Source organism: Heterodontus francisci, chromosome 24, assembly GCF_036365525.1.
Source record: "Heterodontus francisci isolate sHetFra1 chromosome 24, sHetFra1.hap1, whole genome shotgun sequence".
NCBI classification, from domain to species: Eukaryota; Metazoa; Chordata; class Chondrichthyes; order Heterodontiformes; family Heterodontidae; genus Heterodontus; species Heterodontus francisci.
Genome location: NC_090394.1, coordinates 67,488,841 through 67,501,288, shown reverse-complemented (window position 1 = coordinate 67,501,288; position 12,448 = coordinate 67,488,841). Strand labels below are relative to the sequence as shown.

At 40.1% G+C, this 12,448-nt stretch overlaps 1 protein-coding gene across 6 annotated transcripts in view; it reads right to left on the bottom strand.

Annotated features, from left to right (window-relative positions):
• Window positions 1-386: 386 nt before the first annotated feature.
• LOC137383484 (RNA exonuclease 5-like) overlaps window positions 387-12,448 on the bottom strand; it is a 42,111-nt gene continuing 30,049 nt past the window's right edge. For 3 of the 6 annotated variants that reach the window (XM_068056468.1, XM_068056467.1, XM_068056469.1), the window contains exons 14-20: window positions 11,217-11,342; window positions 10,204-10,341; window positions 9,024-9,116; window positions 7,734-7,950; window positions 7,161-7,378; window positions 6,562-6,671; window positions 387-5,243 (exon numbers count right to left, since the gene is read on the bottom strand). In XM_068056468.1, coding sequence (XP_067912569.1) covers window positions 5,189-5,243; window positions 6,562-6,671; window positions 7,161-7,378; window positions 7,734-7,950; window positions 9,024-9,116; window positions 10,204-10,341; window positions 11,217-11,342 — 957 coding nt within the window. In that variant the 3' untranslated portion in view covers window positions 387-5,188. The remainder of the gene's footprint in view (window positions 5,244-6,561; window positions 6,672-7,160; window positions 7,379-7,733; window positions 7,951-9,023; window positions 9,117-10,203; window positions 10,342-11,216; window positions 11,343-12,448) is intronic. The other 3 variants (XM_068056471.1, XM_068056470.1, XM_068056472.1) reach the window with 3 other exon arrangements.

The following is a 12,448-nucleotide window of genomic DNA, read 5'->3' as shown; positions in this document are numbered from 1 at the left end:
TGAAAAACAGGTAGAACACTGTTTTTCTTGAAGTAGAAGCGTAGGATTTTTAACTCCATCAAAACTATCAGACAGGGTCACAGTTTCAAGTAACACCCAAAGAAGACACCTTTAACTCCGAAAGAGTTATGGGATCTTTTATGTCCACCAGGGAGAGCAGACAGAGCCTTGGTTTAACGTCTTATCAGGTAGGACTCTACAGCTATATCTAGGGTATTTGTGTCTCGGGTGACAGCTCATCTCTGCAACACAATAGCCACCTCAAACTCATAACCATTTCCAACTCTGGAATTGTCGCTTCACCAAACTATGGCAAAGAGTTCACAGTCAATCATCTAGTCAAGGGAGAAGGCCCTCAAGCGTCTCAGAGAAGGTACATAGCACAGTGCAAAGGAGAACAACATTTATTAAGTGGCCAAATACAGATGCAGTATTTGATGGGATTAAGACAATCGCAGGGTACATGACAGCAGTCCAGCTGAATGCTGAATTCAGTGATAAATAGGAGTGTGGCCACAATTCATTTCACAAGAAAACATACATTTTATACATCAGACGGCTGACTGGTTACTTTGAATTGGTTACTACAAGTGCAGCTGGGTTGAGACAGAATCTATATTGCAGAAGTGTGACTAGAAATTGGATTAAGAAGAAAACCAGGTCCTCACATTTTGTTATTTTGACATCAGATGCCCTTTGGTATGTTAACACTTGTTAATTGAAAAACCATTGGTATTACTTTCACCAGAATTCCTTCCTTATGCATCTGCATAATTAACCTGGCAAGTTCTCAGTTTGCCACTTTGGTTGGATGGAGGCTAATTTCATACATTTGAACATTACTGTGTGAGAGCTGTGCTTGTGTAAATATTGATTTGGGAATAGATGAAAGAATTGTACTGAAGTAGTGCTGCACTGTCAAAGGTGCTATCTTTGAGATGAGATGTTAAATTGTGGCCGTCTGCCTTCTCAAATGGATATAAAAGATCCCATGGATCCCACAATTTAAAGAAGAGCAATGGTGTCCTGGCCACTATTTATCACTCAACCAACAACTAAAACAAATGGTCATTTATCTCATTGCTGTTTGTCAAAGTGTGCTGTGTTCAAATTGGTTGCAGTGTTTCCTATATCACATTGGATATACAACACAGAAACAGGCCATTCAGCCCAGTCAGTCCATGCCGGCATTTATGTTCCACTCGAGCCTCTTCCCATATTTCCTCATTTAAATCTAACATCATGACCTTCTATTCCCATCTCTCTTATATGTGATGACCCTACAAAAGTATTTCATTGCCTGTAATGCATTTTGGGAAATCCTAAATTTCGGGAAGGCAATATGTAAATACAATTTCTTGCTTGCCACCTCCCCCGCCCCAACCACTTTGTTTGCTGCATGTTCAGGCAGAGGTATATCATAAAGGTCCCTTTCTCTCATTGACTCGCTCCTCCTATAATACTGTACGACAGGCTGCCTAGATGTAGCCCATTGAGGCTCACCTAACAAGCTACTGCACTGATTTCAGTTTGGGTTTAAGTATCGATAGAGTTAGAAAAGTGTTACGTTTGTTTTTTTTTGTTCTTGAGGAGGTAGCATAAGTTCAAAGCTCTGTAAAAATAAAACAAGCTCCCAAATTGTACTACTTCTGACTTTATGAATTGCTTTTTGTTATTCGTTGTGAAGGTATGTTTTGATTGCATGGTTCTCGTGTGAGGAATGCATTAATAAATCTAAATTTCTCAGTACAACTGCTTGTGCTGGAAGTAGTATGGGTCAAAAGATTGAGACTGTTTAGCCTTAGTTTCTAGAGATTATTTAGGACAGGGAATTTGCAAGAGGAAGGAACAGCATTCAAGTGGTTATCAGTTGGTGTTTTAGCCCTTCATGGGCAGTGGGTTGATTGCTGTGCAGAGGCAGGGGCAATTTGTGCTGAGGGGGCCCCTGATTACTTAGTACTTCTCTAATTCCAGGCAGAGGCTGGCCATTACTTGTTTTGCATGGTGCAAGCACCACACAATTCAGCCATTTTGTTGTGGGAAAGGACCATGGTATTGAATTAAGACATGATGAAGGCAAAGCACAGTCGACTCTGTATAGTCCTCCTCACTAACATCTAGGGACCACTGTCAACAGTGGGAGAGATGTCTCAGACTAGTCAACAGTCCGACATAGGTATGATTCTAAGAGTAATGACCATCAGCCAGTGTCTCAGACTCCTCCATCACCATCCCTGGGTAGGTCCTGTCCCATTGCAGGACAGATCCAGGTAGCACTGTAGTGTACAATCGGATGGGAGGAGCCTGGCAGTCCATAACATTGATTCCAGGCCTCATGAAGTTTCATGGAAACATAGGCAAGGAAAATTCCTACTGATTATCACCTAGCAGTCTCTCAGCTGATGAATCAGTGTCCCTCCATGTTGAAGACCACTTGGAGGAAGCACTGAAGATAACAAGGGCACAGAATGTACTGTGAATGGCTGCAACGTCCATCATCAAGAGTGGTCACTAATCAAGCTGGCTGAGTGCTGAAAGATATAATGCTAGATTTGGCTTGCGGCAGGGGTAACAGAACCAAAACGAGGGAATAACCTATTTCACCTGATCCTCACCAATCTATTTATTGCAGATGCAACTGTCAATCACAGTAATGGTAGAAGTGATCACTACAAAGTCCTTGTGAAGACCAAGTCCCATGTTCGCACTGAGGATACTCTCCAATATGTCACATATAATGTGGTACCACCAGTGTGCTAAGTGATATAGATTCAGAACAGAGCTAGCATCTCAAAAGTGGGCATCCATGAGGCGCTGTGGGCCATCAATCTCATGACCTGGCATATTCCTCACTATTCCGTCACCATGATAGCAGAACTATGGTTCAATGAACAGCACCAGGCATACTGAAAATGAGGTGCCAACCTGGTGAAGCTACAACATAGGGCTGCATGCATGCAAACCGCAGAAACAGCATATAATAGACAGACCTAAGCTATCCCACCACCAATAGATCAGATCAAAGCTCTGCAGTCTTGCGACATCCAGTCGCGAATGATGGTGGTCAATTAAGTGACTAACCAGCATTCTGAACATTTGTTAGACCAGGATTTTAAGCCTGTTCCGTTTTTGCTTTTTGATATTTGCTATTAGCCAAAATTAATACTAATTTCAGTGACAATGTTAGCAGTTTGATGCATTATTGGGCGCATGGGCAGATTAAGAAATACTGAGCTTCCAAGTTCTAAAAATTAATTTCAGTGAGAATGGATTAAAGCCCGACAGGCCCTTCAGCTTCTCAGAAGGGTGTTCGTGATAATAAATAGCATTTGCAGACTTAAGTTTACTACGGCCATACAATAGCTGAATAATGCAGAAAATACAAAACACCAGTTATTCCAACATCTGTTGTAGCGAACTTCCTATAGTCTATAATTAAGGATAGGGTGGCTAACACCTTACAAATTTTCAGCTGATCAGAGAGAGTTAGCTTGGATTTGTGAAGGGTTGGTCATGCCGGATGAACTTGATTAAAATCATTGAAGCAGTGACTAAAGTACTGGACAGGGGAATGTCTATGGGTGTTATTTTTATGGGCTTCCAAAAGGCATTTGATGAAGTCCCTTGTAAGAGACTGTTAGCGAGAGCTGAAGCTCATGGAATTGAAGGCAAATTATTGACCTGGTTAGGAAATTGGCTGAGCAGCAGGAGAGAGAGTAGGAAAATTAGGCAGGTAGTGTAATTGACAGGATGTGCGTTGTGTCCCACAAGAATCCGTGTAGGGCCCTCAACTATTCGCCATTTATTAACAGCTTAGGTGATGGATAGAAAGCCACATAACTGAGTTTTCTGATGTCATACTGTAAACAGTGTAGACAAAAGAGTAAATTAACAGAGATATTGATAGATTAAGTGAAGGGCAAAACTGTGACCAATGGATTTCAATGTAGACAAATGTTAGGTTATCCCACTTTGGAACTAAAAAGGATAGAACAGGGCACTTTCTAACTGGTGAAAAACTGAAAATAGTGGGGGTCCAAAGAGACCTGGGGTCCAAGTACACAGATCATTAAAATGTCATGAACAGGTACAGAAGTGTGTAGAAGTCAAGGTTCAGCTATACAAAGCCCTGTTTGGACCACATCTGGAGTACCATGACCAGTTCTGGGCACCACACCGTAGGAAGGATATACAGACCTTGAGGGGAGCACCTCGTAGTTTTACTCGAATGATACCTGAACTCCAAGGATTAAATTAGGAGAGTTTAAACAAACTAGGGTTGCATTCCCTGGAATTTAAAAGGTTAAGGGGTGATTTGATTGAGGTTTACAAGATATTAAGAACAATAGATAGGGCAGATAGATCGAAACTATTTCCACTGGTTGGGGAGTCTAGGACTAGGGAGAATTGTTTAAAAATTAGAGCCAGACCTTTCAGGAGTGAAACTAGGAAACACTGCTACACACAAAGGGTGGTATAAGTTTGAAACTCTCTTCCGCAAACAGCCAATTGATGCTTGATCAATTGTTAATTTTAAATCTGAGATTGATAAGAGTTCTGATGACCAAAGGTGTTGAGGGATATGGGACAAAGGTGGAATTAGGAATTATGGGTTATTATTAGGTTGCCGATCAGCCATAATCTCACTGAATGGCAGAACAGGCTCGAGTGGCTAAATGGACTACTCCTGTTTCCCAGCTCCTCAAAGAAAATACCAATGTAAAATATTGACTGAGAAAAGCAAGTGAGATTTTGGCTGTACAACTGTTGCAAACATGTTCCAACAAGCATGAAACAATCGCTTCACAGTGACGGAAGAGCCTTGCAATGAGACTAGCTCAAATAGTCAAAATTGGCAGCCTTGAAGAATATTTTCTGCTCAATTTGACCTAAAATTGGCAAGGCCTGGGCTCTGGCCCTTTGGAATTTCTGCTTTCTAACAAGGAGAGTTCAATGTCATTAACATAACCTGGATCTTATATTATTTTCACACTTGAAACATTATATAAAAGTTTAATAAAAAAATCTAAGCAGCTTTCTTGGCTCAGTCACTGTTGCTGCCCGAGTTCAGCAGTACTCATAAAGGAATGTGGTTCAGGAACTATATTGACTTTTTAATCAGTTCATTAACAGCCAGTTCTGTAGCATCAGAAGCGAAGCACCTCCGGTCCACAACGAACAGTTGGATTTAAGGATCCTGCTTTATTTCAAGGAGACACAGCCCAGGCACTGAGCAGTGAGCACTACATCAGAGAGAAAACAAACATTCAATGAAGTTATACAAAATCTGTACAGGATTTTTTTTTCAAGAAGTTTGTAATATTCTATAATTTTACTAACTTTGTCTAAAAAAAACCCCTTTCACCAATACAATCTCAGAATCTATTCTATTCTGACCAAGGGTTGTTTATTGCCTTGTGACACACGATAAAGTACATTGGTACCCCATTGCACCACAATATAAGGTACAGCAAGATGTAGATTTACACCGAGTGATACATTGCAAAATGGGTAAATCAGTTTGCCAATGCATTCTAAACCAGGGAATGCTGAGGTGCAGCTTTATGTGCATAATCAGTACCACTCAAAAACAGTGCAAGATTGTGGGTTAAAATTTGTTGAGATTTTCCCTCCTGTCTTGTGGGAAAGTGAGATCTATTGTAGATATGCACCTGTACTATCTGTTGCCAAATTTGATTATTACATTTCAAAATAGTCTTATAGAATATAAATTTTCTAAAACTGTTTGGCAATCCTTCCTCTTTTCCCATGTGCAGAAGCTACTCTTCTTTTCCTCTTTCCTCAGTTCACCCTGACAAACTCTCCCTCACTTCTCCCCAATTCACTCTGGCTCTCTTTCCCACCAGCTACAGACCAGGAAGTCCCAGGTTTGATCCGAGCTGGGGTAGTTGGTTTCAGCTGGGTTAGGGAAAGGAAAAAATCAGCCAGGGTTCCTCCTACCGATCAATATTCTGCTGGAAGTGCATATGTGGAATATCATGCGAGGATCAAGGCAACCTGTCTGTGATGCCTTCTACATTTAAGCAGCCAGACAGCATTCACTGCCAAAACACACACATGAATAAAGCCAGTTTGGTGAAGCACTGACACCCATTCAAGCATACGCTAGGAGGGAATGAACATTTTCAGAGCAGTAAGAATGGACAGAAAGCCTTTGTTTAAAAGTTAAGCAATGTTGGGGGATGTGAATAGATTGCTAATATCCATATAACATATCACACATGATACACACAGGTTTAACTTATCAGGAGTAATGAAATAATCTATAATAGGATTTACAAGGTTGATAATTACCGAATCCCTATTGATCAGAGTGATGCAATGAGAAATTCTGTTTATACAACTTGAAGATAAAACCTACAAGGTAGATAATCTTTGAATGATATGCATCCTTTACGGACTGCAAGACTAAAGCCTAGTTTCAGGAAACAGCATGCGCTGACTATGTGCATAAAATTGTAGTTGTGACATTGCAGATAGGTAGCGTCATACATGGTCACTTATGAATTTTAAAACCAAACTTTCTGTCATATGTTTTACCTGTTTGTCCCTGGCAGTAGGACCATGCACAGTGTGTTCTTGGTTAATGCCTTGAAGAGTCGCCCCACTCGCCGATCTATTGTCCTCATCACATTTTTCAGTTCTTGCTCCTATTCGATGCAAAGTAGATTATTACCACAGCCAACTTGTCTCCTCTCTTCCCCATTCATTCCAATGTCATCTTGTCATCCTACAATTCACTCTAGCATCACTGCACTCGACCACTGATTCAAAGCGCAGTATTACCAGCAGGTTGGCGGTCCTTAAGTATAATATTGCTGTTCTGGTCTACTGCTAATGTCAAGTGTAGCATATGAGGAGGATATGAAATTCATTTTGTGCACTTGGCTTACCAGTACAGGGTACAATTTGCTGCAATTGTCTCAATGGCTAGTTTCACAGCTGGTTATTATTTACAGCATTTTCCGGTGGTATGAATCAGTGGAAATTATAAGCTTTAATGGATTTTATAATGGGTTTTATTTTTCTCTCTCCATTTTTATGGATTTTACTTCCTTCTACACCTTCCCCTCAAACATCTTAAAGCACCTTTATAATCATTACATAAAAATTAGAAAGTAATAACACATAAAACTCACACATTGAGAAAGTTTCTCTTTTCTCCTCTCAAAGGACCGACTATTTAATGGTAGAGGGTCAGAGGTCCTGGAGCTCACTGCACTGTATGACCCTTGGGCAGCCCAGGTCTGAAGGTGGTAGGGAGTGAGAGCTCTTAGCACATTTATTCTTTGTTTCCTCCTTTCTTGTCCATTCATAGCTGCCTGGGCCTCCAGAGCACTCTCCAAATTTCCATATTCTAGAGAATAAACCACACAGATCAGTATTTCCCTTCCTAACAGCACTGTGGGTGCACCTACTCCACATGGACTGCAGTGGTCCAAGAAGGCAGCTCACCACCACCTTCTCAAGGGCAATAAATGCTGGCCTAGTCAGCGAAGTCCACATCCCATGAAAGAATTTGAAAAAAACAAGAAACAGAAATCAGGAAGTCAAGTCTGTGGACGTTTTATAGAAAATTTCTAACATGCACTTCCCCTGTAAAAGGCACCTCACTAAAACATGTTTTCTCTACAAGAAATGGTATTACTGAAAATATTATTGAATAGAATTTTAGATTTACTTTCATCAATTTGTACCATTAATTTACTCACTTATAAAACAATCCTTAGGCTTTGCATCAACTTTATCACCAAGGCAGATGACAGCTTCAACATGCCCAAATTTGCTAAATTTCTCACTGAGGTCTTCCTTTGTCAGGTTCTGTCGAATTCCAGACACATAAATAACGGCTTGGTTTGTGATATCTTTTTCCAGCTTCTTTAGGATAGTGTCACAATCCAGTGTGTTTTCTTTAATAGGTCTTTGAACCTGAGGAGTTAAGAAGAAATGCTTCTTCAATTATTAATTTTCTTTAGCATTAATGTGGGACACTGGGCTATCTCCTTGATATGAATCCAAATTAGACAGCTAGGAGGAAAATCTCCTCTCTTCCATATCTAAGAGTTTTATAGAAAACAAGTTTGAACGCTCCAGTTCTAGTGTGTTACAATTTTACAGCAGAAAACTGCCCTATCCAAGTTAATTAGAAGCACATGAAGCTCTGTACCAGGACTACAGATTCATCCCTTCCCGTTAAGTTAGCAATACTAGTACATTTTCAGAAAAATTTCAAAATAAACCAGATCTGCTTAGTGACTGATTATATAATCCTTGACATCCGGAAACTAATTTGATGTCTTTTTGTTAGTAAATGTCCATACTTACTTTGTCAAGAGTCCCGTCGCATTAAGAAAATATTTTTTAAGCAATCTCACTGGAGCCAAAAGGTTCATTGGCATAGGAAATGCACAGTTTCTATTGGTGCAGTAAGAGATGCCCTTCAGTGGGTCAGGTTGAAGCATATTGTTGAGGGTAAGGCATAGAAGAGCATACGATGCTGCACCTAGCCCTGGATACTGACAGTGTTGACACTGGCTGCAAACACTTCCATTTTTATCACTAACAATTTATTCGTCAATAATAAAATAAACCCAAAAAAATCTAGAAATTAACTTATGTAGATGTTAAATGGAGCTTAACCTCACTCCTAATAAATTTACTTATTACAGCAGATGTTTTCCATAATCCCAGTTCAAGCTCCATACAGTAATGTTGAGGCAAAAACGTGAACATTGTTGGTGTGCAAGAATATTTAAGTTATTGTGCACAACTAAACATAAGGCAATTGTATACAGAAAATATAGGCTGCAATAGAATACAGAAGCTGATGGATTGGTGACAATGAGATACAGACAGCATTTCATCATGAACTGCAAGGACAAAGCTTAACAACTTCAAGAGGACTGATCTTTGAGCTACTGAGTATTTTCTGGGGTTTTTTTTGCAGATATAGAAGGAATTCCAAAAGGGACAAAAGAAAATTCAAAGTTCAGTGTTGTTACCGTAATGAGGAATCCCTCCACAATGCTTCCATTCAATGTAACCACAGCAAGATGTGCACTTTCAGGCACCTCATACTGAATACGCACATGGGGCTGAAAAGAGAATGGGAAAACAAAAATCATTGAGAATCTTGCAATCTTTTAGGTATTCCTCACTTTTTTTGTAATACTGTTCTTTCTTTTCCCCTTTCCTTGGCTAACACGACATGCTCACATGCCTTGAAAAAGAACCTGCATTTATAGAGCACCTTTAATGATCTCAGGATGTTCAAAGTGCTGCTGACCTAATTAATCACCTTTGAAGTGTATTGTAAGGAAACATGGCAACCAATGTGCACAAAGCAAGTTCCTACAAGCAGCAATAAATGATCTGATAATTTGTTTCCCAGTGATGTTGGTTGAGGGACAAATGTTGGAACAAATAATGGCACAAAATATTTTATAACCACCCGAGGTCAGATGGGACCTCGGTTTAATGTTTCATCTGAAAAATGGCACCTCCGATAGTGTAGCATTCCCCCAGTACTGCACTGGAGTGTCAGCCTAGATGTTGTATTCATGTCCAAAATGTCAAAACTCAGGCAAGAGTGGTACCAAACTGTGCCAAGGCTGACACTCAAGCCGAGCCATTAAATGGGCGCAAAGGGCCAAGATTTTTTCTTGACTCAAAAGGGTTGAGAATTACTGAAGATAATTTCTGTTGGTTTTTTTCCCCCAGAATTAACATGGTGCTTCAAGATAGAAAATGTAAAATCAAAATGATGCTCCAGAGCTTCAAAATTTTGCTCCAATGAAATCAGAGTGTGCCCACCAAAGCCACTCCCAATGAGATCTGGTAGCCACTCCAATTGTTCTTGCTCCCTTAAGGTATGCTTGCTAGCTAACCACATCTTTGTACCCTTTTTCACCTGTGCCTTTGCACACTGCCCAACACTTTGGCTTTTGACCACCTTCACCTGCTGCACTCCGGAATGGTATGTCCAGTGCACTCCAAGTGCCCTTTCTTTGTTCCTGGGCTGACTACTCCTGCATTTAAGGCAATACCTAGGATATATATTCAAGAGTTCGAATGCATGTCCAGGACTACTTCCAGCATCTCCTACTTTTACATGTTGTAGCTAAGAATTATTGAAGTACAAAGGGCCCCATTCCATTTTAACTGTACTATTACTGCTTGTACCTGGTCTGTTTCTGTGATAACACTGATGGAACTTATGGAACCACAGATTCGGAATGTTCTTTTTACAGACTTTAAACAAAAATCCTTACAGAATGGACCAGCGTACACAGTACACATTTCTGACAGCTTCTGTCTCATCTGTAGAGAGATTTGAAAACAAAAATGAGCCAAGACATATCAACAGAGACTTCTGTGATGTAGGGAAGTGTCCCCAGATATCTGCTAATCTGCATGTTCAATAATTTGCTCTTAAAGGTCATGCACTTCAATGTCACTGGTACATTGTGGTTGCAGTATGTACAATTTATAGGATGGTCGCAAGCAACTCGCTAAGGTCATTTTGACACTACCTCCCTCCCCTGTGTCCTCCATCACAGAGTGGACAGGAGCAGCAATGTTGTGGGAACACCATCAACTCCAAGACACACACCATCCTGACTTGGACACATATCTGGATCAATATCCTGGAATTCCCTAACCAACACCATGTGGGTGCAGCATCACCACAGTACTGCAGCAGTTTGAAGAGAAAACTGACTACCACATTCTCAGGGCAACTAGGGGTGAGCAATAAATGCAGCCTTGCCAAGTTTCCCACATCCTGAGTGCGTTTTTTTCAAAGTGGTATTAAGAAGCTGTAAGTCCTTACAAGACGCCAATGAAGCTCATCAGCACCTGGATGAGGTAGGACCATTTTAGCAGCCACTTACGCTGTTAATAACTTAATAATTGGAAGCAGAGCTAGCCTCTGAGGTCCAACTGTAGAAGGATATTGCTGGTCATAGCTAGATAATACCATGTGTCTCTATTTCAGGACAAATCTTAATATTCTTTTACCATTGATCCTACTTTTTAATTACTTAATAGTCAAATTGTTCCTAAATTTGATGACATTCACATTTGCATGCTTCTGTAAATAAATAGGAACTTTACAGGATATACCTGCTTTGATAGAATTCTGTTGTGATAAGACTAATTACTGTACTGAGATTGCAATTATTGTACTGTCATACCTTTTCATGAAGTAGTCCTTCATGAATCTTCATATCTAGATTACACTCAATATATTCCGAATAAGACGTAAAGTGACTTAAACTTAAAAAGGCAACTGGGATTTCTGTCTGAGCTCGCTGAACAATCTGCAGGAAACATATTCAGGTATATTCAGGAACATTTCAAGTATGCAGAGAAAAAATATTACAACTTAAGATTTTTTTTTAAACTGATTGGAGGAAAGGCTCCTTTAGCATGAAAAACATAAAAAATGCATTAAAATGGACCACCACATTCCATTTCAAAACATAGTAAAAACTTCTTTGTTTACCTATATCAATGAGAAAGTCTATTATAAAAGTATGCATATTTACCTTAGTCCCAGTTACGCTTGTAGGCGGTGCTGTGATAAGCCTTTACAAAGGTTTACAAATGGTAGCAGTCACGTAACATTCGAGCCAAAAAAAGTAATCGTCACTATGTTTAGGAGTGGCAAGTCAGCATGCATCAACCTACAGGGTACTTGCCGGGCTCCCTTTCCTCAGTGGAAGCTGCCTTCCTTAACTGCCCCCACCTGCTGAAAGCAGTTGCTAGGTACTCTTTTACTGAGACAACTTATCAGAAAACCTTCTTTACAAATATGTTTCCCCAATCTAGTTCCTCCATCATCATCCTGCCCCCACAGAAAGAATGTCAACTAAACTGCCAACTCAGAAGAAACGACATTTTGCCCCCTTACTGAGAGAGTCTGGTGCTGCTCCCAGTTTCTCTGCCGTTGGGTCTCCTGGTTCCCATCCTCCCCATTCCTCTCCCCACAACTCTCTCCAATCCCATCTCTCATCCTCTGTTCTACACTTCCTTCTTTCGTTCTCTTCCGACCTGTCAACCCTTCCCTCATTCCACAATGGTCTATTTATCCCTCCACTTTTAACCCTGTTTGACCTCAATACCCCACTTGGTTTTACTATGCCATGTAAGATTGTCTATTATATTATACAGACCTTTAATTTTTATATGAAATTTGTTATGTCTGTGTGTGCAGAAATACAGCTAATAAAAAGAAACATTTAAAATAGCACAACCTGTTCTACCTATACGACAGTTTTAATATCAACTGTCCCAGTGTTATATCAGCTGTACTAGCTGTCAATGAAGGTTCACCAACAGAGAACAATAATTTAAAGAAGTAATTCTAGTTGGCTTGATCTGTTAGTTGTGTCAATGTCGAGGGCCCAATAATGTCATGGTCATT